Below are 27,874 nucleotides of genomic sequence, written 5' to 3' on the forward strand. Positions count from 1 at the left end.
AAATTGCTATCATATCACAAGGAGTTCAGTCTGTTTCTGTCTATTTTACTAAACTGAAAGGTTTGTGGGATGAATTTGAGTCTATGGTTCCATCCGCTACTTGTAATTGTGAAATATCAAGAGAGTTTGTGGTTCATCTGCAAAGAAAAAAGCTATACCAATTTTTGTATGAGGTTGAATGACACTTATTCTCAAGCAAGAAGCCAGATTCTGTTAATGTCACCATTACCAACTGTCAACGTGGCCTACTCTATGATAATGAGTGATGAAAGTCAAAAATCGGTGGCTTAATCTGTCAATGCCATAGGACTTCTTGGTGCTACTCCTAATGCAGGTGAGGCTTTAGCTATGTATTCTAAGAATTCTTACCCTGGAGGTGGCTACCAGAAAGGAAAAAAGGATTATGTGTCAAATTACAATCCTACTGCCTTCTGTGATCATTGCAAATTGAAAGGGCATTACAAGTTTAATTGTTTTAAACTGGTTGGCTATTCATCATGGTATCCTAAGCATATAGATCACAAAGGAAATGTTGACACTAGAGGTAATGCTGGTTATAGGCAAAATTATGATAACAGGTCAAACAAAGAAGAACAGGTCCTAGTACACACAATGCTATGATTGGAGATTGGCAATTTCAACCTCAATATCAACATGATCTTCAATCTTCTTTTGACAATTCTGGGACTCTATATGAACTACAGTCAAGTCAACTACATCAACATGCACAAGGAGGTGCAAGATTGGTATCTGTATCACCAAGTTTACACTTGAGCAGTATACACAAATCTATCAAATGTTACAGACTCAGGACTATGGCATGTCATCAACACCTTCAGCTAATTCTGTGAATATAGCAGGTAATTGTAGTGACTTGTTAGTCACACATAATCCACCTGAATGGATTATTGACACAGGAGCTACCAATCACATGACTTCAGATATTAAGCTTCTGAATAAAGGTTCAATATCTAAGTCTGTGTGTCCGTTGAAAGTTATGTTACCAAATGGTGATGTGTCAAAAGTAACGCACACTGGTTCAAGTAACATGTCTGACAGTAGAACCCTCTCAAATGTATTTCATTTACCACAATTTAAGTATAACCTATTGTCAGTGTCCAAGGCTACTAGTTAGTTATAATGTTCAGCTACATTTTATCCTAATTTTTGCATATTTCAGGATCTTTAGAATAGGAAGGTGAAGGAGATTGGTAGAGAAAGAGATGGTCTATATTTCTTACTGAACAAAAAGCTTCCAGGAGATACAAGAGCAAGCTGCTCCAATGTGACACATACAAATAATTATAATATTGAACTATGGCATAAAAGACTTGGCCACGTTCCCTTCAAAGTTCTTTGTAGACTATTCTCTATGTCAAAGGATCCTTTAGATAATAAACTTTCTACATGTAGTGTTTGTCCTTTTGCTAGCTAGGTTGCCCTTTCCAATTAGTATGACATATAGTAAAAATGTTTTTAACTTGGTTCATATGGATCTCTGAGGTCCCTATAGGGTAGCAACTTGTGATGGTGATAAATGGTTCCTTACTATTATTGATGATTACACAAGAATGACATGGATATATCTTCTCAAATTAAAGTCTGATGTATTTGTTATACTCAAGCATTTTCTTTCTTATGTTAAAAATTAGTCCAATACATGCATTAAAATTCTAAGAACTGATAATGGCATTGAATTTGTGAATAACATGTGTGCTGAACTGCTTGCTAACTTAGGTATCATACATCAGACATCTTGCTCTTACACCCTTCAACAGAATGGGGTAGCTGAGAGAAAGCATAGGCATCTCTTAGAAATGACAAGATCCATTAGATTTCAAGCTAACATACATTTAAAATACTGGGGATATTGTGTTAAAGCTGCTACATATCTGATTAATAGACTAACTACACCTGTAATTGATAATGTAACTCCATATGAAAAACTTTATAACAAGAAACCTTCTCTTGATCACTTAAGAGTATTAGGATGTTTGTGCTATGCTAAGGTTGTGAATAAAACAGATAAACTTATGCCTAGATCAAGAGAATTTGTACACATAGGCTACTCTGAAACTAAGAAGGGTTATATCTTATTTGATCTTACTACCAAGATGTTCTTTGTGGCTAGAGATGTACTATTCCAGGAAGATAGCTTTCCTTTTAAAAATAATACTACTCAAACTCACCATGCTATATTTCCCATTAATGATACAAATATGCTGCTTGACACAGATATTCCAGTATCTATAAGTTATAATGAGATGTCTCACTCTCCAACATCTGATTTCACTCAACTACAGTCAACTACTACTACTTCAACTTCATTTGAATCTACACTGCCTACTGCAGTAGTTCCTTCTACTGTACCCAGAGCAGCACAATCAAGAAATGCTACTATCACTGCACCTATTACTAGACAAACAAGAAGTGTTACTGCTAGACAAACAAGAAGTGTTACTGCTAGACAAACCGAGGATGCACAAAGTAAATCTACAAGAGGAATACATCCTCTTGGATGGATGAAAATTTTATGCCATTAACAATCAATGATAATATTCTTTATCCTCTATCTAATTACTTATCATATGATATATGATAACTTGACCTCTAAATATCAATGTTATATGTCTAAATTTTCTAATATTGTTAAACCAAACACATATGCAGAAGCTATTAAAGATCCTAAATGGGTGGAGGCTATGCAAGCTGAGATAGCAGCTCTTGAAAATAACAACACCTGGCAGGTTGTATCACTTCCTCAAGGCAAGCAACCAATTGGATGCAAATGGATTTATAAAGTTAAATATCAAGCCTCAGGAGAAGTTGAAAGATACAAGGAAAGATTGGTGGCTAAAGGCTATAGTCAAAAGGAAAGTATTGACTATCAAGAGACATTTAGTCTAGTTATTAAAATGGTAACACTCAGAACCATCTTAGCTATTGCATCAACAAGAAACTGGCACATCCATCAAATGGATGTATACAACGCATTTCTTCAAGGTGATTTGGAGGATGAGATATACATGGAACTACCTTAGGGGTTCAGAAGTAAGAGAGAGCAGACGTCACAAGGTTTTGACAGTCAAGGGGGGCATGGTAGACAAGTGTGTAGACTTCCAGAATCCTTGTATGGACTGAAGCAAGCCCCAAGACAATGGAATAGAAAATTGTCTGAAGCTCTTATTAGTTGTGCGCAGTCAATATGATCACTCGCTATACATCAAGGAAACAAGTGAAGGGATAATAATTGTATTAGTATATGTAGATGACATACTAATAACTGGTGACAAGCTTGAGCAGATAATTGAGACCAAACAGCTCTACACAAAGCTTTCAAAATGAAGGATTTAGGAGAGCTAAAGCATTTCTTGCGCATTGAATTTGCAAGATCAAAGCAAGGAATAGTGATGAAGTATGCTCCGAATTTGATTTCTGAAGCAGGACTCAGTGCTACTAAACCAACTCCTACACCTATGGATACTAATGTAAAACTGACAACCAAAGAATATGATCAATATGTTACAGGTGGCACACCTTCTAATAATGAAATCCTTGCTGATAAAGGGATGTATCAGAGAATAATTGGGAAACTACTCTACCTTACGGTCACAAGACCAGATATAGCCTATAGTGCGCAGAAATTGTTGGGGAATAACAAAAATAATAATAACAACAATATTATTTAACTGTTGACAAAATAATTATATTAATAATATTAACAATACAATAAAATAATAGTGTATAATACTATTGCTACCTTAGTGATAATATTATAATCAATATGGCAATTATAACAGTAATCTAACTGCTTCTTTACCAGTTAATATATTAATTATACTTGAGTCGTGCTAGGCACTGTCCTAAGAAACTATTTCAGCAGTGTGAAACGTTTTCCCAGGATTAAACAAGCACTTCCCTGATTAATTAGAGGATATTCAGAGTTAAATAAGTCTTTCCTAATTAATCAGAGGGTACAAAAATCAACAAAATTAATAATACAAATACCAACAAGTTAAAGTAGAAATTTGATTATACAAACCCAAGCCAAAAGCTTAGTCCAAGAATGAAAATGGAAAACTTTGGTGGAGGAAGAAAGAAGTTTTTAAAGAAACAAAGAAAGAAAGTGGTCTTCTCTTCTTTTTCATTTCTTCATATATGTTTCTCATTGGTTAACATATATATAAAGAAATGTGAAACGGTGAAGTTTGAGGCGGCAAACCTTTTCCTTTTTTTTTTCTTTTTCTTTTCCTTTTCTTTCTTTCTCTCCAAGTTAAATTCTTTTGAAATAAATATTTCACTTACAATCCCCACATTATTTCAAGAGAAAATGGTCTGTTACCCCCCAATCTTTAGTCGAAATTCCAACTACACACTCAACCTTTTAATGTGACCTATTACTCCCCTGAACTATTTTAAAGTGGAATTATTATCTCCCTGGACTATTTTAATGTGGAATTATTAAACCCTCCAAAACTGACAACCAGTCATTGCAAATGCGATGTGATGCACGCGCCGCCACGTCATGCCACGTCATTTTTTATTTTTTTACTCTAAAAAAATAATAATTTGACATTATTATTTTTCAATTATTATTTTTCTTTCTTCTTCAATTCTTCTTCTTATCCAATTCTTCTTCTTCTTCAACGACACCCAAGAACCCATCAATGACAATTATTATTGTTCTTTTTTCTTCTTCAATTTTTCTTCTTCATTTCTTCTTCTTTTTCTTCTTCTTCTTCTTCAATGGCATCCAAGAACCCATCAATGACATTTCTTCTTCAATAGCATCCAAGAACTCATCAATGACATTCAAGATTAATTTATCATCTTCATTATCTCCTCATTCAAGAGTTCAAGTTCTTAAATTTTTTCAAGTTTATTCGGGTTCAGTGACATTTCTTCTTCAATAGCATCCAAGAACTAATCAATGACATTGAAGATTAATTTATCATCTTCCTCATCTCCTCATTTAAGAATTCAAATTCTTAATTTTTTTCAAGTTTTTTTAATCGAAGTTCTTAGTTCAAGTGAGAACTCATTAATGACATTTCTTCTTCTTCTTTTTCAATGACATCCAAGAACTCGAATTACGTGAGAATGTTGGATCAAAAAAGTCAAATGTCATTGATTACGTGAAGCTGAATCAAATGTTGAATCAACGTGTTGAATCAAAATGTTGAATCGAATTACGTGAAATTCATCAAAAAAAAAGTCAACGGAATTTTAAATTTTTCGGCGCTGTCACTGTTCATCGTCATTTCACCATTAAAGTTGCATCATTGAAGGAATTGAAGAAGAAGAAGAAGAAGAAGAAGAAGAAGAAGAAGAAGAAGAAGAAGAAGGAGAAGAAGAAGTCATTGAAGAAGAAGAATAAAAGAAAAAGCCAATATTTATTAAGAAAAAATAATAATTATTAAAAATAATGACGTGAAAATCAAAAAATAATGATTTTAAAGTGAAAAAAAGTCAACTGACGCGCCTATGGGCGCGCGTAGTCACGTCCAGTGACACATCAGCAACTGGGGGGGGGGGGGGGAGGGAGTAATAAATTCGGTAAAAATAAGTCCAAGGGGGTAATAGGTCACATTAAAAGGTTGAGTGTGTAGTTGGTATTTCGACTACAGGTTGGAAGGGTAACAGACCATTTTATCTTATTTCAAAAGAATTTATAGAAAAATGTTTTAACTTGTTGGATTTGTATGGACAAAATGCAGTAGGTTTGGTGTCTTTTGGACTATGAACCAAACTTACACCAATAAAATTTAACTTACAGAATTACCGGTGAAATATAATATTTCTATGAACCGAATAACTCTTGTTGTAAGCCAGGGACTTTATCAATCACATTTTGACCGTAATTTTATTGTTCAACGCAGTTTTGCACCAATAGGCCATGCGCGCGCCTGGTATTCATGAGAGCTCTAGAGACTAAGGCCAAAAGTCTCATAGGAACGGCCTCATTCTACTTCTCATATAGGTGAATTCATCAAGTGTACACTGTTTTAAATACACCATCCATAATGACTATGAATTCATTAAGAGTTAATAACTCATCCCTCCATTTTAGTAGCAATTCAAGCACTCTCAATAATGTGCAGAGTCAATATCGACTTGTTATTACCTATATGAACCTACTTCATGGGATCTCCAATCACATAGGTTGGGTTACAATCTCTATTGACAATCATATTGACCTTAATCCCATCTCTTTTGAGGTTTGAAGAATTAATTTTCTTTCCACGGGTTTAGTCAGTGAATCGGCCGAATTCAATTCTAACTTCACATAATCAATGGAAATTATTCCATCTCTCAGCAGCTGCTTAACAACATCATGCCTCAATTTCATATGTCTACTCTTACAACTGTAGGATTTATTCTTCGCAATAGCAATTGCGGCTTGACAATCACAGTGTGTATACACAGGAGGCATCAGATCATCTTTTTTAAAGGGATTTTAGACAACAGATCATCCATTTCCAAAGGGATATTAGACAACAGATCGTCCCTTTTCAAAGAGATATTAGCCAACAGATCATCCTTTTTTAAAGGGATATTAGATAACAGATCATCGTTTTTTCAAAGGGATATCAGGCCACAAATCATCCTTGTTCAAAGGGCTATGAGACAACAGATCATCCTTTTTCAAAGGGCTATGAGGCAATAGTACCAGCTAACTCCAGAGCCACAAACTCTGATTCCATAGTTGATCTAGCAATGATCGTATGCTTAGCTGATCTCCATGATACTGTATCACCACCAAGTGTGAACACATAACCACTAGTGGATTTTATCTCATCTGAATCAGAGATCCAATTTGCATTACAATAACCTTCTAAGGTTCAAGGAAATCCACTATACGAGATACCATAATTCACGATTCATTTCAAATATTTCATCAATCGTATTAATGCAGACCAATGCTCATTATTGGGATTATGGGTATATCTACTCAGTCTACACACATCATAGGCTATATCAGACCTAGTAAAATTCATTAAATGCATCAAACTCCTAATGATCTGTGCATACTTAGACTGAGCAACTGAGTCATCATTATTCTTTTTTAATTTAGAATTAGCATAATAAGGAGTGGATACAGAAGTTACTTCCCAACATTCGAACTTCTTTAGAAGTCTTTCCACATAATGTTCTTGTGACAACATTATACCATTTTCACTCGTTATAACTTTAATTCCCAATATCATATTCACTTCACCCAGATCTTTCATATCAAAGTTAGTAGACAAAAGTAATTTGGTACGTTCCACAATATTTAAACATGTACCAAATATACGCATGTCATCAACATATAAGCAAATTATCACATAATCACTGTCTACCACCTTTGTATAAACACATTTATCCACCTCAACATAAGAAAAGCCGTCTTTTATTAAGACTTGATCAAATTTCTCATGCCACTGTTTCGGAGCTTGTTTAAGGCCATAAAGAGATTTAATTAATTTACAAATTTTATTTTCTTGTTCAGAAATTACACATCCTTCAGGTTAAACCATATAAATTTTTATTCTAAATCTCCATTTAATAAAGTTGTTTTCACATCCATTTGATGGATAAAAAGCTTATGAATTGATGCCAAAGCAATTAATACCCGAATAGAAGCAATTCTTGTTACTGGTGCAAATGTATCAAAGTAATCAATATTTTGCTTTTGAAAAAATCCTTTAGCTACTAACCGAGCTTTATATTTATCTAAAGATCCATCCGAATTAAGTTTCCTTTTGAAAATCCATTTACAACCAATCGATTTTGCACCAGGAGGTAAGTCAGTTAAAATTCATGTATTATTTTTCATAATTGAATAAAGTTTAATTTTTATTGCCTCTTTCCAAAATTTAGCATCAGAAGAAGATATAGCTTCAAAATAATTTGATGGTTCTTTATCAACTAAAAAAGTTTGAAAATCATTTTCATAAGGAAAATATTCTTTTCTAGGTATTGTACTCCTTCTCAGTTCCTCAATATTAGAGGTAGATTCATTTTTTGTTTTAATGGGTGCATGAGAGATTTTATCACATAGTGAAAAAATATGTTCAAAGAATTCAACATTCTTTGTCTCAATTATAGTATTACTATCAAGTACATCACATTTCAAGACAAGAAATTTGTATGCAACACTATGTTCAGTATATCCAATAAGCATGCAATCAACAGTTTTAGAACCTATTTTCCTCTTTTTAGGTTGAGAAAGAAGAACTTTCGCAAGGCAATCCTACACTTTTAAATATTTCAAATTAGGCTTAAAATCTTTCCACAATTCATAAGGGGTTTTGTCAGTTCTTTTATGAGGAATTCTATTTTGTAAATGACATGCAGATAAAATAGCTTCATCCCACAAATTATCAGGTGCACAAGAGCTAATTAGCATAGAATTCATCATTTCTTTCAGTGTCCTATTTTTTCTTTCAGCTACACCATTAGACTCAGGAGAATAAGACGAAGTTACTTCATGAATAATACCTTTTTTTCACAAAAAACATTTAAAGATATATATTCTCCACCTCTATCAGATCTAATTCTCTTGATTTTTCTACTAAGTTGATTTTCAACGTCAAATTTATAAGACACAAAAGCATCAAATGCATCATTTTTATTTCTAAGCAAATACAACTTAGTAAATCTAGAGAAATCATCAATAAAGGTCACATAATATCTTTTACTACCTCTAGTCATGGTTTGTTTTAAATCACCCAAATCAGTGTGAATAAAAAATAACAATTCAGTTTCTCTATCAACTGAAAAACATGACTTTTTAGTAATTTTAGCTTCAACACATATTTCACATTTAGCAAAATTACTTGAGTCTAAACCAGATATTAAATCAAGTGATTGCATATTCTTTATACATTTAATATTAACATGTCCTAATCTAGCACGCCATAAGGAAATAGACTCAATCGTATAAGTAGAAGCTGATGCATTATCATTGATAATATCAAGTATATAAAGTCCATGATTACAATATCCATTTCCAATAAGACTATCATATTTAGTTAATATGACCTCATTATTTTCAAATATAACCTTTATTCCAGTTTTTTTCTAATAATGCCACATAAATCAAATTAATTCTGATATTAGGAACATGCAGCACATTGCTCAATGCCAAAGTTTTACCAGATGTGAGTTTAAGAAGAACTGTGCCTTTTCCAAGAAATTGAATAGTTCTCGAGGTCCCAAGATAAATAATTTCTTCTTCTTTTTCAACTTAGGTGTATGATATAAAATTATTTTTATTTATACAAATGTGCCTAGTAGCACCAGAGTCTACCACCCAATTTCTCACATTAGTCTCAATATTCAATCTCGAAATGGCCGCAATAATTATATCATCTGTTTCAGTCAAATTTATTTTTGACTTAACGGGATTGTCATTTCTTTCACATATTCTCTTGCATTGAGATGCATTTTCTATGAAGATTCTATTAGTAAAATTGGGCATACAACCAAGTTTATTTTCATACCTGTATTCTGCAGTACCTGCAGTACCATAATCTTTTGACAAACTGATTGGAATGGAAGAAGCTAGAGCAACACTAGCATCAGTATTATCAACAGTCTTAGGATCAAAATTATATGCAATAGTTTCTTAGATTGTTGGGGAATAACGAAAATAATAATAACAACAATATTATTTAAATGTTGACAAAATATTATATTAATAATATTAACAATACAATAAAATAACATTGTATAATACTATTGCTACCTTAGTGATAATACTGTAATCAATATGACAATTATAACAGTAATCTAACTGCTTCTCTACCAGTTAATATATTAATTATACTTGAGCCGTGCTAGGCACTGTCCTAAGAAACAATTTGAGCAGTGTGAAATGTTTTCTCAGGATTAAACAAGCACTTCCCTGATTAATTAGAGGATATTCAGAGTTAAATAAGTCTTCCCTAATTAATCAGAGGGTACAGGAATCAACAAAATCAATAATACAAATACCAACAAGTTAAAGTAAAAATTTGATTATACAAACTAAAGCCAAAAGCTTAGCCCAAGAATGAAAATGGAAAACTTTGATGGAGGAAGAAAGAAGTATTTAAAGAAAAAAGAAAGATAACAGCCTTCTCTTCTTTTTTCATTTCTTCATATATGTTTCTCATTGGTTAACATATATATATATAAGGAAATGTGAGACGGTGAAGTTTGAGGCGGCAAACCTTTTCCTTTTTTTTCCCTTTTCTTTCTTTCTCTCCAAGTAAAAAATTCTTTTGAAATAAATATTTCACTTACAAACATTAAGTCAATTTCTACAGCAGCCAAAGCAGTCTTATATGAATGCTGCACTCAGGATCATCAGATATATAAAAGGAAAACCAGGTCAAGGACTTCTTATGTCTAGTAGCAAGAAGGACACTCTTACAACACATTGTGATGCAGACTGGGCTGCATGTGCATTCTCCAGAAAATCAATCACATGTTTTATCATCAAACTAGGTGATTCACTTGTCTCTTGGAAATCTAAGAAACAGTCAACTGTATCTAGAAGCTCAGCTGAGTCGGAATACATGAGCCTTGCATCTACAGTTGCTGAATTAACTTGGTTGATTGGATTAATCAAAGACTTAGGTGTTCAACTACAATTGCCAGTAACTAATTAAGTAACAGCAAGGCAGCTTTGCAAATAGCTGCTAATCCAGTCTATCATGAGAGAACCAAACACATCGAGATAGATTGTCACTTTGTGAGGGAGAAAATTCAACAAGGGCTCATTAGAACTATGTACATTTCAATTAATGATCAACCTGCGGATGCTTTCACTAAGAGTCTAACTAAGGTTCAGCATGAGTATCTTATGTCCAAACTTGGCTTTGTCAATCTCTTTGCGGTACCAAGTTTGAGGGGGAGTGTTGAGGAGTAGGAATGGAAGCCAAAGAAAAGTCAATCATGCCAAAAAATACAAATCTCCAAAAGTTAGTTAAGCACAGTAACTGGTTAGTTACAGTGACTGTTAGACAGTTAAAGAAGTAGTTAGTCTCTACATATATATATATATATATATATATTCCCTCATGTATAATAGACAATTAAGAAATTCAATACACAAGGTATTAACCTCTCTCATCTATTGAATCTTAATCTGATCATCCTTCTTCTTCTCTCCTCTGCTGCTAGTGTAATCATTCATAATTCTTCAGGTATCAACAGGTAGGTTTTGACTTGGACGGAAGAATTGGAGTGGACGCAATATCAGATACAAGGCAACAGTGGCGGATCTACATACAATTCAGGGGGTTCATCCAAACCCCCTTCGTCGGAAAATTATACTATTTTTACATGATCAAAAATATTTTTATGTATATATAGTAGATGTTGAACCCCCTTCGACTAGTCCGTATATTTACTTCTGAACCTCCTCAGTGAAAATTTTGACTCCGCCACTGTGAGGCAATGGAGCAACGGATGCAATATATAAAATGACTTTGGCAACATGTGTCTACTATGTATGGATTGAAAGGAATAGCAGTGTGTTCAAGGCGAAGAAAAGTGAACCCCAGAAGATCATTAGGAAGATCGTCCAAGAGGTAGTGTTTAAAGGCTCGTTAGGCAAGGCTCAATTTCTATCCTTGAAGATAGCTAACCAGTTAGACTTATTCATACTTTGAACTAGTAGTATAGTTGTGTGTGTTAATGCTTGCTGCGTTTGGTGGTTGTACCATCGCAGACTTAGTACAGTTTAATCGTTTTTAATAAGTAAAATTTTTTACTTGTCAAAAAAATTTTATCGTAGCTTTTTAGATAGCTAACAGCTAAATCACTAATCATAAAAGCTAATAAAATAAAGTTAATCATTATTGAGACATCACATATAATTAAATGATCATCTAAGACCTACCCTATGTTTGGGGTACATTTTTATCATTTTCTCAACTAATTTGCATGTAAACCTAAACTTAAGTTTGCACTTCGCTGTCATAGTTTGTTTCTAAACTACCAAAAGCAGTGCAGTTATTTAACTAAACCAATAAAGTTTGTCAAGGATGACAGTTGGTAGGAAACAATTTGTTTATGTTAGGTGTAAAATTATAACTTTGTCCAATCCACTCAGGCTTAAGTATATTAATGATTCATTTATTTTATTGACTCGGTCTATTTTGATTCATCTAATTTAAGAAGATATTTTTTATTTGATATGATATACTTATATATATAATTATAATAAGAAAATATTAAGTACCAAACAAATTATAAAAAGATGAATAAATTATTTAAAACTCACTAAGAATTGAATTATGATCCGAGGGTTACCATATTACAATTCAAATTCATCCCAACTGCCTATTTGACACCACTAATTCAGATATCACTGTAGGAGTAAAAACAGAAAATGACAGCTAAGCATTTTGGTGGCAAAATAAATACGTACTTTTGTTTTTCTTTTTTTAGTTTTCCATCCGATGTTCGGAATTCACGTTGGAGCCCGACTAATTTGGATTCGCGCCGAGTAGGGCCCCATTCGGGGGTAGCGCTCCCAATAGAGTTTTCTCCATGCCCATGGTCGAACTACTTAACCATCTTACTTCAAAATCACTATTCTTGACGGATAGTGAGATTTTTTTTTGTTTTTCATCCGGTGTTCGCATTGGAGATCCGACTAATCTGAATCGCGCGTTGCAGGGCCCATTAAGGTGACAGCGCTCCCAACAGAATTTTCTCCATGCTCAGGATCGAACTACTTAACAATCTTACTTCAAAATCACTATTCTTGACGGATAGTGAAATTTTTTTTTTGTTTTTTCATCCGGTGTTCGCATTGGAGACCCGACTAATTTGAATCTCGCGTTGTAGGGCCCATTAAGGTGGCAGCGCTACCAACAGAGTTTTCTCCTTACCCAAGATCAAACCATCGACCTCTGGTTAAAGGTGGAGTAGCCCCATCCACTGCACCACAACCCATATTGATAAAATTAATCTTTCCAAAGTTGAAGCCAAAGCCAAACCGAGCGAGCAACAATGAAGACAGCGCGAGCATTAATTCACGTGACACACTTTATTTAGTAGTTTATATAAAAAAATAATTACATTTTTATAACCTAAAATAATTTAATTTTAAAGTTTTCTTTAATTAAATAATTTATAGCCACACAAATACTTAAAATTTATTTAGATTATAAAGTTTTCTAAATGTATTCATTTTATTTGATATTTTTGAAATTGAAAATAGAGTTAGAGTTGTTTTTGGTTATAACATATTCAAAAAAAAATAAATTTAGACTTTGATATACTTTTTTTATAAATGTGATTTATACTCTCAAATTTTAAATACTAGCAAAACAATCAAAATTAACTTCACTATAAATACAAAAAGTAAACAACATTACCATTGAACACATTTATACTCTCAAATTTTAAATACTAGCAAAACAACCCAAATTAACTTTAATAACTTCATTATAACACAAAAAGTAAACAAAATTACCATTGAATACTGGAAAGTGAAAACAACCACATGGAGCCATATTTTCGTCTCCCATAACATCACCACTTAAATCAAAATCTATACCCCTCTAAATCCTTATCTTCCACCACCCAAAATCAACATACATACTCCGTATGAAAATCACTCTATTACAAAGATTCATTAATACATAAATTAATAACACTAATTGGGATTATAGTTGGCATTATTTTTTTAATTTGGTTGGTGATTTTTGTAGAAAATAAAAAGCTGAATAGTATTTTGAAATAAAGTAATTAAAAAAATTTAAATAATTTAAAAATTATAAAAACATATTTCAAAATATATTTTTAACTCACGACCAACTAAATATTTTAAACTAAAATAAAAATACATTTTAAAATATCATAAATTATACTTATGACGAAACGCCTAGTATATATCAAATTAAATTGTGTCATATGAAGCACGGAGTAATAAATAAAGCCACAATATTTATGGTGAACCTACTCAATATTTTCATTTTTACTCATGTGACCTACTTCACACGTGTGGACTAGCCAAAATATTTTCACCTTCGCACGGGAAACACAACGCAAAAAATCCCCAACAAATATAAATACATATATTTAAGTCAAAATCAACTACGTAAAACACTAGTGCGATTCCTCCTCCTTTCTCATCCATTTCCATTTTCTCCTAGTTGGGTCATATACATTTTTTTCCTCGTCGGAGAGAGGAGAGAGGAACCAGATCGGCCGGCGATTTCCTTTTTCCGATACATCTTCTCTCTCCGTCGGTCGGCCGGCTAATTTGGTTAACCCTTGCTAATCGTCAATATGAATGAAAAAGCTAATGTTACTAAAGAGCTCAATGCTAAACATAGAAAGGTATATTTTTCTCCGATTCATGATTTTTTTAATTCAAATTTGAGCTTATATTTGTTGATCTAGTTAGATTTGATGAATTTTGACTATTTGTTGAGTTTTGTTGATGTGCTTTGTATGGTTTATTAGTTAATTTTTGAGATTTAGGGCTTATTGGATCGGTTTTAGCTGTTGCGTAAAATTGAGCTCGTGTTGCTAGTGTTATTCGTGATAATTAGAGCACCGAAATGATTAATCAGTTAATATGTGAGAATTGAGGCTTATTGAAACGATTTTCGATATATCTTCTCTCTCCGTTGGCCGGTCAGTTTGCTTAAACCCTGGCTAATCGTCAATATGAATGAAAAAGCTAATGTTACTAAAGAGCTTAATGCCAAGCATAGAAAGGTATATACTTCTCCGATTCATTATTTTTCGTTTAAATTTGAGCTTATTGCAATTGATCTAGTTTGATTTGATGAATTTTGACTATTTGTTAAGTTTTGTTGATGTGTTTTGTATGGTTTTATTAGTTAATTTTTGAGATTTAGGGCTTATTGGATTGTTTTTACCTGTTTTTTTTGAAATTGAACTCGTGTTGCTAGTTTTATTCGTGATAATAAGAGTACTGAAATGAATTATCAATTAATATTTGAGATTTGGGGCTTATTGGATCGCTTTTCCCCGGTTATTAAAATTGAACTCGTGTTGCTAGTTTTATTCATTTTTCCGATATATCTTTTGTCTTGTCTGCCGGTTGTCCAAGTTGATTAAACTCTTCCCAATCATCAGTATGAATGAGAAAGCTAATGTTACTATAGAGCTTAATGCTAAACATAGAAAGGTATATATTTGTCCGATTCATCATTTCTCCTTTAAATTGGAGCTTATTGCAATTGATCTAGTTTGATTTGATGAATTTTGACTATTTTTTAAGTTTTGTTGATGTGCTTTGTATGGTTATGTTAGTTAATTTTTTGAGTTTTAGGGCTTATTGGATCGGTTTTAGCTGTTGCGTAAAATTGAGCTCGTGTTGCTAGTGTTATTTGTGATAATTAGAACACTGAAATGATTTATTAGTTAATATTTGAGAATTGAGGCTTATTGAAATGATTTCCGTTATATCTTCTCTCTCCGTTGGCCAGACAATTCGCTTAAACCCTTGTCAATCGTCACTATGAATGAAAAAGCTAATGTTGTTAAAGAGCTTAATCCTAAGCATAGAAAAGTATATATTCTTCCGATTCAATACTTTTCCTTCAAATTTGAGCTTAATTTTGTTGATCTAGTTAGAGTTTTTGTTTTTGGATAGCCGTGGTGTCCGGGCAAGCTTTCACGCACCTCGACTAAATCTAGTTAAATTTGATGTATTTTATATGGTTTTACGAGTTGATTTTTGACATTTGGGCTGATTGGATTGTTTTTACCTGTTTCGTGAAATTGAACTCGTGTTGCTAGTGTTATTCGTGATAATTAGAACACTGAAATCATTTATCTGTTACTATTTGAGATTTGCGGCTTATTGGATTGTTTTTCGCTGTTTGTTAAAATTGAAGTCCTATTGCTAGTTTTGTTTGTGATAATTTGAGCGCTGAAATGATGATCTGGTTTAACCAGATGTTTGGAATTGTAATTTTTTATGTTCATGAAAACCAGACACTTAGACATAATTGGATAAAAAATGATCTTTTAGCGCATATGCTTACTGTATAAGATTTTTCAAAGAATCGAGATACTGAGATGGACACAGGTAGATTTAGTTATTGCAATCTCAAATATAGTCAGTTGTTAAATTACTTAAAGGGCAAAAACACAAGGTGATTTCTTCCCATCTGGCCTAGATTAGTCGAGGTGCATTCACGCACCTTGATTTGTACCTTAACTCTCCATTGTTAATAATATGTTTATCTTGATAATTTAAATCACTTCGTTTCACTGAGACTGTTTCAACATTACATAAGGTTGTCATGGACTGTCCAAATCTATCTGTACAAAGAGGAATCACTTCTTTGTAATAGATACAAATTGAACAAGAGATCTCCGTTGGCTTTCCATCTCTATTTTTCGCTCCTTCGAAAGTTGTACGGTGTATTTCTCATCAGATAGTCAGAAAGTGTATGTAGCTTCTGTCATCCAAATCACCATCTTATTAGTCTCAAACATCCCTTAGTTGTATATGATACATCCAAGAGATGGGTTTTCAGGGTATACATCATTTTTTATTTTATACAAATAATTTAAGGACATCAGGTGAAGTTTATTCATAGTACTAAGACACTGTCGCCATGTTGTTCCTTTTGTAGCTCATTAAATTGATTCAAATATGCATATAGCTGGTATTGAGAAACGAGAACCTAAAGTCAAAGCATTTCATCATTCGACCATTCAGCTGTCCAACTTTTTTCCTAGCGAAATTACTTTAGAAATGACTATCATTGAATAGATTTCGCCGGAGTTCTCTCCTTGGAGAGGTGGAGGAGGAAAGATAGTTTCTTCATAAGTAAGAGGCTGTATTAAAATAGCCTTAGCTAAGCGTTCAATGGAAGCTCCCTCCTCCTGATTTTAGAATTCTTAATTGCCAAAGCCGTATTAGCATCCTGAGTCGGAGGCATTAAGTCCGATTTAGGATCATGCAAGTATCATCCCACAAAAAAACCTGTGGCATCCACTCTTTCGCCTCTATTCTCACTCATTTTCCTTGGAGGAAGAAAGTTATTTTTTTCTTCAAATCAAAGCAAATTATATGATTACCACAGATAAACAAGAAGTCCACAAGAAAGGATGATTATCATCTATGTAATTTTTTGGTTCTATATGATTTTTCCCTTCACAGTTTATTTACTGGTGGTTTATTTATGATTTGTGTGTGCATTCACATTCAAAGTAACTCATTGCCGTGCTTGTTGGCAGATACTAGAAGGACTTCTTAAATTGCCCGAGAACAGGGAATGTGCAGATTGCAAAGCCAAGTACGTATTAGGATGTATTTCAAACATGACAAAGTGAAGCTCAGATGTGCTTGTTAATAGATCACTGAACTGAACAGAATTGACTTTAATACATGGAGTTCTTTGGAATCCTTGATTGACTGTATTTTTCTTTTGTGCCAATGCAGGGGTCCTAGATGGGCAAGCGTGAACCTGGGGATATTTATTTGCATGCAATGCTCTGGGATCCACAGAAGTCTAGGGGTGCACATATCAAAGGTGATATACATTCTTTATCTGAACTAAGATGTTCCACATATACTAAAAAGTATGACATGCTGTGAGCACTTACATCTTTTGCAGTTATAAGTTGTCATTATTGGGAAATTGCAACAGTAAAGCTGTAAAAGTCATGGTCAACTTTAGTGCTCCCTGTTGTTGCTGCTGTTTCCCACAGTATTGCTGCTTCTTATTCTTGGCCAAATTAAAATTCTGTGAACACTAGTTACAACTGAAACTTAAAACTCATTACTTCCTTTTTACCCATCAAAAAGAAAGCCTCGTTCTTTTTTCCGCTGGGACACCCTTAATGAATATATGTTGATTTTTAGTCACGAGGATGGGGAACATTGTATATCTAGTAACTCATCTTTTCAATGATTACTACTGATATTCAATATCTGACTTCCACTGTTATTGCATTGTCTTCTGATTTAGAGGGGTATTTGTTATGTAGTTCAGTTGGAAAATCACACTACGTTCCCTCATCTTCTCTGTGTTTTATGACGAGGATCTAGGAATTAATTTCTAACATCTTAATGTTACGCACACATGTCAACTTAATGAAGTCATTTAATTACTACCCACAATCTTTGAAATGAAGAATGAAAATTGTGTGTGAAACTTGTTTGCTGTTCTCATCGGGGAAAAAGGTTTCTGGCAACTGCTGCCATTTAGGCAAATCCGTGGTCATTATAATCCTTGGTGCACTTTCTGTTAATGTGCGTTTGTGAAGTATCTGCTGACTTGGACATGTGATAAGATCTCTCTCATTATCCTTCAACCCTGGATCTCTTTTGTACCTTCTTTTATTTAAATGGTTGTATTTTACTGGCTCACTGTTGTTTGAGTCTACTTTTGTACATCTACGGAATACCTCTCAATTTTAGTTGAACTCATGAGGTTCTTGTTTCCGTAGAATTAGAAGATTGGACGTCTTTTGTAGAACACTATATATTTTGTAGGTTCTCTTACTTTTTTTATGCCACTTGTATACGGGATATAATACCACTTCTTTACATATTCAATAAAATTATTTACATAGAAAAATGACTCATTGTTCTCTGAGTGATTTTTAGTTGTTCAATTTTTTTTATTGTCTGATTTTCTTACATTGCAGGTCAGATCAGCTACACTAGACACATGGCTTCCTGAACAAGTTGCATTTATTCATTGTAAGATTTCTGTTTCCAATACTCATCACACTTTTGATTTTGATCTGATGTATGATTGTTTTTAACCCTTCCTTTCTCTTTTGGGTTGATATAGCAATGGGAAATGAGAGGTCAAATAGTTATTGGGAAGCAGAGCTGCCTCCAAATTATGATAGAGTTGGTATTGAGAATTTCATCCGAGCAAAGTACGTGCTTACTTAGTCTCTCCTAACAATTAGTACCTTTATGCAGTATTCTTCCACTAAATCTAGTATTTGACGCTTATCCAAGGCTTTTCATGTGTTTTGATTAAGATATGAAGAGAAGAGGTGGGTCCCTAAGGATGGGATACAAAAATCGCCTTCCAGGGTTCAAGAAGAGAGAGCTTCGGTGCAGTGGCAACAAAACAATGATAGAGCTGGGCGTGGACATGCAACGATCTCAGGAGGCGCATCTGACGAGAGGAAAATTAATCAAGCTCCTAAAATGAAGCAAGATGTACATTCTGCTAGAGTCAGTATACCAGTGCCCCCTAAAGGGCCAGAACATGTATGTTAAGCTTATTCATCAAACTGGTTTACTCCACATTTCTTTCCTTTCCAGCTGTAGTATTATTGTTTCAATGTGCTATTTTGAAAGAAATCTTCTCCATTTGCTGGTTATCTACCCGACTTGCCTATGTATGTGAGCTGATTGGGCCGGTTATTACTGCAGTGTAAGTGATTGGTGTTGCATATTGATTCTTTACTTAGATTGTTGAATTAAGCAGCTCTTGCTCCTATGGTTTTGAGCTATTACATACTTGACATCTTAACTTTTTATGTAGTATTCATGTCCCTTGTTGGTCCTTGTGTATAACTGCTCATAACTGCTCTTCTGAGTTGGTTTAATACTTTCTCTATTAGAGTAGACTCTTATAGTTTTGACTACTTGCAGGTAACTTCAGGTCAGGTTGCTAACCAGGCAAGTCAGAAAGCAGAGCCAGTTGCAGTCGCTGAATCTGCAAAGCAGGTCGCAGAAGCTACCAATCCTCCTAAAGTTGATTATGCTACTGATCTGTTTGACATGCTATCTATGGATTCTCCAACTGACAATGGCTCAGAAGCAGCTTCTACCGATGATAACTCTTGGGCAGGTTTCCAGTGTATGTCAAGTCACCATTTTGTTTGAAACATGATTTTCTTCTGACAGTTTTTTAACATTTAGAGGGTGTACTTATCTTTTTGCACTAGCATGGCCCATACTTTTCAAAGTGTTTTACTTCTTTTTTGGAGAGAGGGCACGTAGGTAGTTTGGGATCAACAACACCTGCTACACCTCAGTCTCAAAAAAGTTGTGATCGGTTATTGAATCCTCAGCTCAAATCGTGTCATCATGATACCAAATAAATATAAATGTGAAAAAAGGTTAAATTATATGAAATAATAATAATGATGATAATGATGATAATGATGATAATGATAATAATAATAATAATATTTTATTGACATATAAATCTATGATAAGGTCAAATACTCTGGGTCGGGAATCAGCAATTATTATATTTGTTGGGATTTGAATTGAAGTTATCATATTACCTATTGTAGCTCATATCCTTTTATTAAGAAAGTTGTGCCTTTTCAGCTGCTCAAGAAGCGACAAAAGTAGAAACAACTGGCATTACAAAATCTGATGATCAGAAGTCTCAATCTGCTGCTGCTTCTGGAATGGAAGATCTATTCAAGGATTTACCATCAATTGCACCTTCTGCCTCGTCAGAGAAGCAGCAGAAAGATGTTAAAAATGATATAATGAGCCTTTTTGACAAGGTATTGACAATAATACTACAACAAGAATTTAGATTTTTTTGCCATGTCTACCTTTCCTCTTTTACCTAATTATTGTTGTTGGTCATTTACAGTCCAATATGGTGTCACCTTTTGCGATGCATCAACAACAGATTGCTATGCTAGCGCAACAACAGTCTTTACTAATGGCTGCGGCTGCTGCAGGTGGTGCTGTAAAACTTCCTGTCAATGCACAGCAAAGCTCTAATGGCACCAATATGGTGGATCAAAATTGGCCAAATTTAGGCTATCAGTTCCCTGGAATGATAATGCCAGCAGCTGGTAAGACTGAGCTGGAGAAATATATGCAGGTAGAACACGAGTGTTATTTATCAAAGAAAAAAGAAAAAAAATCTCATGGAGATCTGATTTTGCATTGAAGTTGTCTTTAAGGCTCTCTACTCAAAGCTGTTTATTTTGCGTCTAAACTAGGTAGCTAATATGGGACCAACACATGTAGTTGGGAACTCTATGCCACTTCCAACATCCAGGTATCAACCTCTGACCCTTGTTTCAACTGCTGTTGTTCTTAGAGGGCCTATTGTTTGAACCATAAATTCGACAGCGTAATGCAATGCATCTATCCTGCCAATTATTTGCCGTTCGGATCTCTTAAATTATGGCCCCCTCAATGCACAACTTATTGTATCTGCCATCTGCTTCTTCCATTTGATTTAAAGTATCTCCTCCTTTACTCTGGTTAATAGCAGCTTATAGACAGGCCCCACTGAACAGTATTATTTAATCCATTGAATTTTGGGACACTAATTGATATTCTTCTTTTTTTCCCCATAAAGAAACAAATAAATTTTGAACTCAATATTTTCCTTTTGATCCATTCCTAGTAGGTTGAAGTATACAAAAGAAGAGAATTGCTATAAAAAGTATCACAGAGTACGAGATGATCTAGTGGGAGAGGGCAATCCCATAGTCATAGCTTAGAGCCTTGTTGCAAAATTGACCCTTTTCCTTTCAAGTTTCGAGTTCTGCAAAACCAAAGCTCTGTCGTCCGGACACCGAAGCATTCTATCCACTTAGATTGTCAGGGGAAAGTGGCAGGAATTCTTTGCTCTTTTCTGCTTAGTGAATTTGAGAATCTATTGGTAATTCATGTCCTTCACGGCTACTTCTCTTCCAGTAATAAGCGATGTGGAGCAAGATAAGGAAATTACAGATGTGGATCTATACTTCATAGTTCATACTTCTCGTTGATTATTCTCTCCTTTGTATAGCACTTCCACTTCAGAGATACAGGGTAATAAGATGACTGTAGAGAAGCATGCAGCTACACTTTATCCTGTTAGCTAAGCTAAGGCAGAAATTGTAGCAACACTGTCTTAGAAATTGTAGCAACAGTCTTCTTCCCTTCCTTGCCCCATTTAATGTTTTTCCATCAACTGAAGCGGGAAGAGACCTATCTTTTCTCTAGGGTAGGTACAAATTGTCGGCTCCGTTTTTCTATATGGAGTCTGGCACTTGCTTGTGTGTTTCGTCTTTATGTGGCTGGTCTTTCTTTCCTTTTTTCTGATCAAACTATCTTTTTTTGATGCGCCATCGCTATAAAGGTGACAACTGCTGCATCATTTTGGTGCACAGTTCTTTTCCATATTATTTACAGAAACCAGAGTAATTTTGATTCCTGTATCTGAATGTTTGCACTTGACTTGTTCCGAGTATTTTCATGACAACCTCTCCAAAGGTATATGATCAATTTTAAAAGCTGTTTATATTGGATTATCAATTGCTTTTATTGGCTTTTATACTTTATTTACCCCATTTGATAGCTGAATTTGCATTGACGAGCTCAGTGCCAATCATTTTTTTTCCGTGTTAGTTTAATACTTGTGGAGGATTTCATTTTAGTTATGGTAATTGGGAGATATACTCTCTCTCTCTAACGGCTCTCTCTCTCTCTCTCCCTACCCCCTCTCTCTCTCTCGCCCCAGTCCCCGGCCCCCATCGCCGTCGCCGACCTTCGGCGCCGACCCGACCCGACCTCCGGCCCCGACCCCCGGTCCCCGGCGCCGACCTCCGTTGCCGCTCTAACGGCCCTCTCTCTCTCTAACGGCTCTCTCTCTCTCTCTCTCTCCCTACCCCCTCTCTCTCCCTCGCCCCGGCCCCCGTCGCCGTCGCCGACCTTTTGCGCCTATCCGACCCGACCTCCGGTCCCTGGCGCCGATCCCCGCCGCCCTCCGTCGCCGACCGCCAGTTCCAAGCCGTCCCCCCCCCCTCCTCCTCTCCGGCGCCGGCGGGGTACAACAGCCGAAGCTTGGTCTTCAGCCGCAGCCCCGTCTGCACCCGCCGCTCGGTCGCCAGCTGCCGCAGCACCCAAACGACGACCAGTTCCCTCGGTCCACAGCAGCCGCAGCTCCATCTCAGCACCGGAATCCCCCGGAAGCCGGTCAACGCTGGGCTTGGTTTCCGGCTTGGTATACAAGCGTAATCCGGTGACTTCTAACCTTTGTTATTTCATTTTTCATTCTGCATTCTTTCATTCTTCGTATTATGCTAGTAGTAGCCCCTGTGCTTTGACTTGCGTGGGATTTGTGGATATTGCCTGTTGTTTGTTGTTGCTGTTGTTGTGGTCGTTTCTTGCACTGCTTTGGATTGCGTTATCGGCTTGGGAATCTGTGTTTGGGGCTGTGGGTGTTGAGTCCAGTGGTGTTTGCCCCCTAATTGAGTATAGTTTTGTTCCTGGAGTATTTCTTTGAATTTGTGTGAGCCTTGTATTTCTTGCTGCTGCTTTGCTACTACCATCGTTTATATCTTTATATTTTCTTATACTTTTGTGTAGTTGTGGCTGTGGGCGGTAATGGGTGGATAGGGTCAGGCCCGAGGGGGTTAGGGCGTGGGGCTGTGGTGGGGGCGGGTGAGGAGGAAAGGGCGGGAGTGGGAGGGAGGCCAAGGTTTGGCCGTAGGGGGGGGGGTAGTGGAGGGTGTGTGGATAGTGGCGGTAGGCTGAGGGTTGGGTCTTGGAATATAGGGACCCTTCAGGTAAGTCCATAGAGCTTGTGAAGATTCTTAGGAAGAGGAGGATCAACTTGGATGGTTACAAGTTGTGGTACTCTGGGAGCGAGAGGCATAGGAATGGAGTGGGCATCTTAGTAGATGAAGAGCTTAGAGGTCAGGTAGTAGAGGTGAAGAGGATCAGCGATAGGTTGATGACTATTAAGTTGGTCATTTGGGGGTTTACCCTGAACGTGTGTAATGCTTATGCGCCGCAAGTGGGATCGGAGGGGGAGGAGAAGATGCGGTTTTGGGAGGCTTTGGAGGAGGTGGTGAGAGGAGTGCCTAGCTCGGAGAAGATTGTGGTAGCAGGAGATTTCAACGGGCACATCAGGGCGTTACCGGGAGGCTTTGGTGATGTGCATGGTGGTTTTGGTTTTGGGGAGAGAAATGAAGAGGGGGCTACCCTATTGCAGTTCGCGAGGGCCTTTGGGCTGGTGGTGGTGAACTCGGGCTTCCCGAAGAAGGACGAGCACCTGATCACCTTTCGAAGCGCGATAGCCAGGACCCAGATTGACTTTTTGTTGCTTAGGAAAGGGGATAGGGCGTTGTGTAAGGACTGTAAGGTCATCCCGAGTGAAAATCTTTCGACCCAGCATAGGCTCTTGGTTATGGATTTGGGTATAAAGAAGAATAGAAAGAGGAGGAGTAAGGAGTGTAGACCTAGGATTAAGTGGGGCGGCCTGACGCCAGTGAATGCGTGGGAGATAGGGGAGAAGTTGGCGGGAATGGGGGTGTGGGAGTGTAGGGGGGACGTGGATAGTATGTGGGATAGGGCGGCTAGGTGCATCAGGGAGAATGCAAGTGAGATGTTGGGTGTTTCTAGGGGCCGGGCCGGGCACCATCGGGGGGATTGGTGGTGGAATGAGGAGGTGGAGAAGAAAGTGGGGACCAAGAAAGGGGTGTATGCTAAGTTGGTGGAGAGTAAGGACGAAGAGGAGAAGCGGGTAAACAGGAAAGAGTACAAGCTAGCGAGGAAGGAGGCTAAGTCAGCAGTCACGGCAGCTAAGACGGTCGCTTTTGAGAGCTTGTATGCAGGGTTACAGGGGAAAGGAGGGGAGAAAAAGTTGTTTAGACTCGCTAAGGCTAGGGAGAGGAAGGGTCGTGACCTCGATCAGGTGAGGTGCATTAAGGGGGAGGACGGTAGAGTGTTGATGGAGGACGGCCTAATTAAGAATAGATGGCAGTCGTACATTCATAGGCTCTTGAATGACGAAGGGGATAGAGCTATTGTGTTAGGGGAACTGGAGCACTCAGAGGAGTGTCGGGATTTTAGCTATTGTAGACGTTTTAAGGTAGAAGAGGTTAGACAGGCTGTTGGCAGGATGCGAAGGGGTAGGGCGACGGGGCCGAATGAGATACTGGTGGAGTTTTGGAAGTTCGTTGGAGAGGCTGGTATAAGGTGGTTGACTGGATTGTTTAATGAAATCTTCAAGACGGCAAAGATGCCCGAGGCTTGGAGGTGGAGTACCATGCCCTCTCTATAAGAATAAGGGTGACATACAGAGTTGCAATAACTATAGGGGGATTAAGTTATTGAGTCACTCTATGAAGATCTGGGAGAGAGTGGTCGAGGTGAGGCTGAGACGGATAGTGTCTATTTCGGAGAACCAGTTTGGATTTATGCCTGGCCGCTCGACGACGGAGGCAATTCACCTGGTACGGAGGTTGGTGGAACAGTATAGGGAAAGGAAGAAGGACTTGCACATGGTGTTTATCGACCTGGAGAAGGCTTACGACAAAGTCCCTAGGGAGGTACTTTGGAGATGCTTGGAGGTGAGTGGAGTACCGCTGGCATATATCAGAGCAATTAAGGATATGTATGATGGAGCGAAAACCCAGGTGAGGACGGCGGGGGGAGACTCAGAGCATTTCACTGTCCTGACAGGATTGCATCAGGGATCTACTCTTTGTCCCTTTTTGTTTGCGTTGGTGATGGATGTGTTGACGCGGCGTATTCAAGGGGAGGTGCCGTGGTGTATGCTTTTTGCAGACGATGTAGTTCTGATAGATGAGACTCGAGGGGGTGTGAATGACAAATTAGAGGTGTGGAGGCAAACTCTTGAGTCTAAAGGGTTCAGGGTGAGCAGAAGCAAGACAGAGTATGTGGAATGCAAGTTTAATGACGTGAGGCGGGAGGATGAGGTAGTAGTGAAGCTGGAATCACAGGAGGTTTGTAAGAGGGATAGTTTCAAGTATCTCGGGTCCGTGATCCAGGGAAACGGTGAGATTGACGAGGATGTCTCGCACCATATTGGGGCGGGATGGATGAAGTGGAAGCTCGCGTCGGGGGTGCTGTGTGATAAGAAGGTGCCGCCCAAGCTTAAAGGCAAATTCTACAGGGTGGTAGTCCGTCCGGCCATGTTGTATGAAGCAGAGTGTTGGCCAGTCAAGAACTCCCACATCCAAAAAATGAAGGTGGCAGAAATGCGGATGTTGCGCTGGATGTATGGGCTAACTAGAGGGGATAGAGTTCGGAATGAGACCATCCGGGAGAAGGTTGGTGTGACTCCAGTGGAGTGCAAGATGCGGGAAGTCCGATTGAGATGGTTCGGACACGTGAAGAGGAGGGGCATGGATGCCCCGGTCCGTAGGTGTGAGAGGCTAGCGTTAGATGGTTTTAGGCGGGGTAGGGGTAGGCCGAAGAAGTACTGGGGTGAGGTGATTAGGCAGGACATGGAGCAGTTACAGCTCACCGAGGACATGATCCTAGATAGGAAGGTCTGGAGGACGCGAATTAGGGCAGAGGACTAGGGCCAGTTTGAGTCGCTAGTGTAGGGAATTACTTGGTGGGGGTTTTATGCCCGTTATGATTCCGTGTTCCATGTTTTATTACGAATCTGTGTGCTTTTCTCTGTTTTATATTATTTATGGGTGCCGTATTTATGTTATGTAATTTTGTGCTGTGCTTGACTATGTGTTTGTGTGGTATCTCGTGCCTTGAGCCGGGAGTCTATCGGAAACAACCTTTCTACTTCTTTAGAGGTAGAGGTATGGACTGCGTACATCTTACCCCCCCAGACCCCACTAGGTGGGAATATACTGGGTTTGTTGTTGTTGTAGTTTAATACTTATGGTAGGGCACGGAACCAGTTGAACGAATTTTGAAAGTTGTGCCCATTTTTTGTATCCCGGAGGAACAAATTTCTGGATGCTATTTTAATTCATCATCTTTTCTATCTTACGATTAACACTGATAGTTGAGCTTTTTTGTTCTGCAGCTTCTACTCGATGGGACAGAATACTTCCAGCAATGGCATTGTACCCCCGGGACCAACCCAACAGGTAGCTACCCCAATTTCATCAAGCTCTACGCAGTCAACCAAAGAATTCGACTTCTCATCTTTGACGCAGGGGATGTTCTCAAAGCGCTGAAAACCTAATGAGGAAGCATACTAGTTATTAGTATACAATTTGTTTTTCCACAGGAAATTAGCTTTTGTTGTTCTACTCCTGTTTTGGAGATTGTAAACTATTTGTAGAGGAGCAATATTGAGTTTTCTTTCAGGTGATGGCTTGATTTGTATTTTTGTATCTGGAAAAATAAGTGCTCAAAATTGGATGGAATTCGATTCTTTTCCTCCCTTTCCCCTCGTTATTCATATTTTTAGTGTTCTGACTATTCTGAGTGATCCTTTGAATCTTCCTTGATCTAAGAAATGCAATCTTGCATACTGGCTGACTTTGCAGCTTTATGATTAGTTCCTTCTTTGGGGTCGAGTAAAATACTCTTTCCGTTTCTATTTGTTCGATCTACTTTTTTTGGTAGTTTGTAAAAAGAATGTCTATTTTCTTTCTATTTTAGTTTCTACTTCCATGATATGTTAAAGATCACAATATAAAAAGAACATTTTGGTACTTTTCAAAAGTTCAATTGATTGGAGTACTACCGTATTCTATTTTTATTTGGCAACTAATATGATTAAAGAATCATTCCATAGAGAAATTTGCACTGTTAAAATTGTTGAAAAATCAATGGCAGATGATTGTTTAGATAGCAATTTGAAATTTATTAGACTACAAAAAGGCACTGTTAATTTGTTTAAAAATCAATGGCAGATGATTATTTAGATAACAATTTGAACTTTATTAGACTACAAGAAGGCGCTGTTAAATTGTTTAAAAATCAATGGCAGATGATTGTTGAGATAAGATTTTGAAATTTATTACACTACAAGAAGGCGCTGTTAAATTGTTTAAAAATCAATGGCAGATGATTGTTGAGATATCATTTTGAAATATATTAAACTACAAGAAGGCACTGTTAAATTGTTTACAAATCAATGGTAGATGATTGTTTAGATAACATTTTGAAATTGATTAGACTACACTAATCATAAAAATTGTTTACAAATTGAAGTCTAACTCAAAAATAAAA

The 27,874-nt window shown here is 36.8% G+C and overlaps 2 protein-coding genes across 2 annotated transcripts; both read left to right on the plus strand.

The window, feature by feature from the left end:
• Window positions 1–3,341: 3,341 nt before the first annotated feature.
• Window positions 3,342–10,640, plus strand: LOC107876911 (uncharacterized mitochondrial protein AtMg00810-like). The gene is made up of 2 exons (XM_047394177.1): window positions 3,342–3,608; window positions 10,296–10,640. Exons 1-2 carry the CDS (start codon window positions 3,342–3,344, stop codon window positions 10,638–10,640), a joined length of 612 nt encoding a protein of 203 aa, XP_047250133.1.
• Window positions 10,641–14,074: 3,434 nt separating this feature from the next.
• LOC107878702 (ADP-ribosylation factor GTPase-activating protein AGD5) lies at window positions 14,075–27,118 on the plus strand. The gene is made up of 11 exons (XM_016725792.2): window positions 14,075–14,328; window positions 17,215–17,273; window positions 17,420–17,510; window positions 18,631–18,685; window positions 18,780–18,870; window positions 18,979–19,213; window positions 19,601–19,808; window positions 20,288–20,472; window positions 20,565–20,801; window positions 20,923–20,981; window positions 26,718–27,118. Exons 1-11 carry the CDS (start codon window positions 14,278–14,280, stop codon window positions 26,869–26,871), a joined length of 1,425 nt encoding a protein of 474 aa, XP_016581278.1. The 5' UTR covers window positions 14,075–14,277; the 3' UTR covers window positions 26,872–27,118.
• The last annotated feature ends 756 nt before the right edge of the window (window positions 27,119–27,874 follow it).

This window comes from Capsicum annuum, chromosome 7 (assembly GCF_002878395.1).
Source record: "Capsicum annuum cultivar UCD-10X-F1 chromosome 7, UCD10Xv1.1, whole genome shotgun sequence".
Classification (NCBI taxonomy): domain Eukaryota; kingdom Viridiplantae; phylum Streptophyta; class Magnoliopsida; order Solanales; family Solanaceae; genus Capsicum; species Capsicum annuum.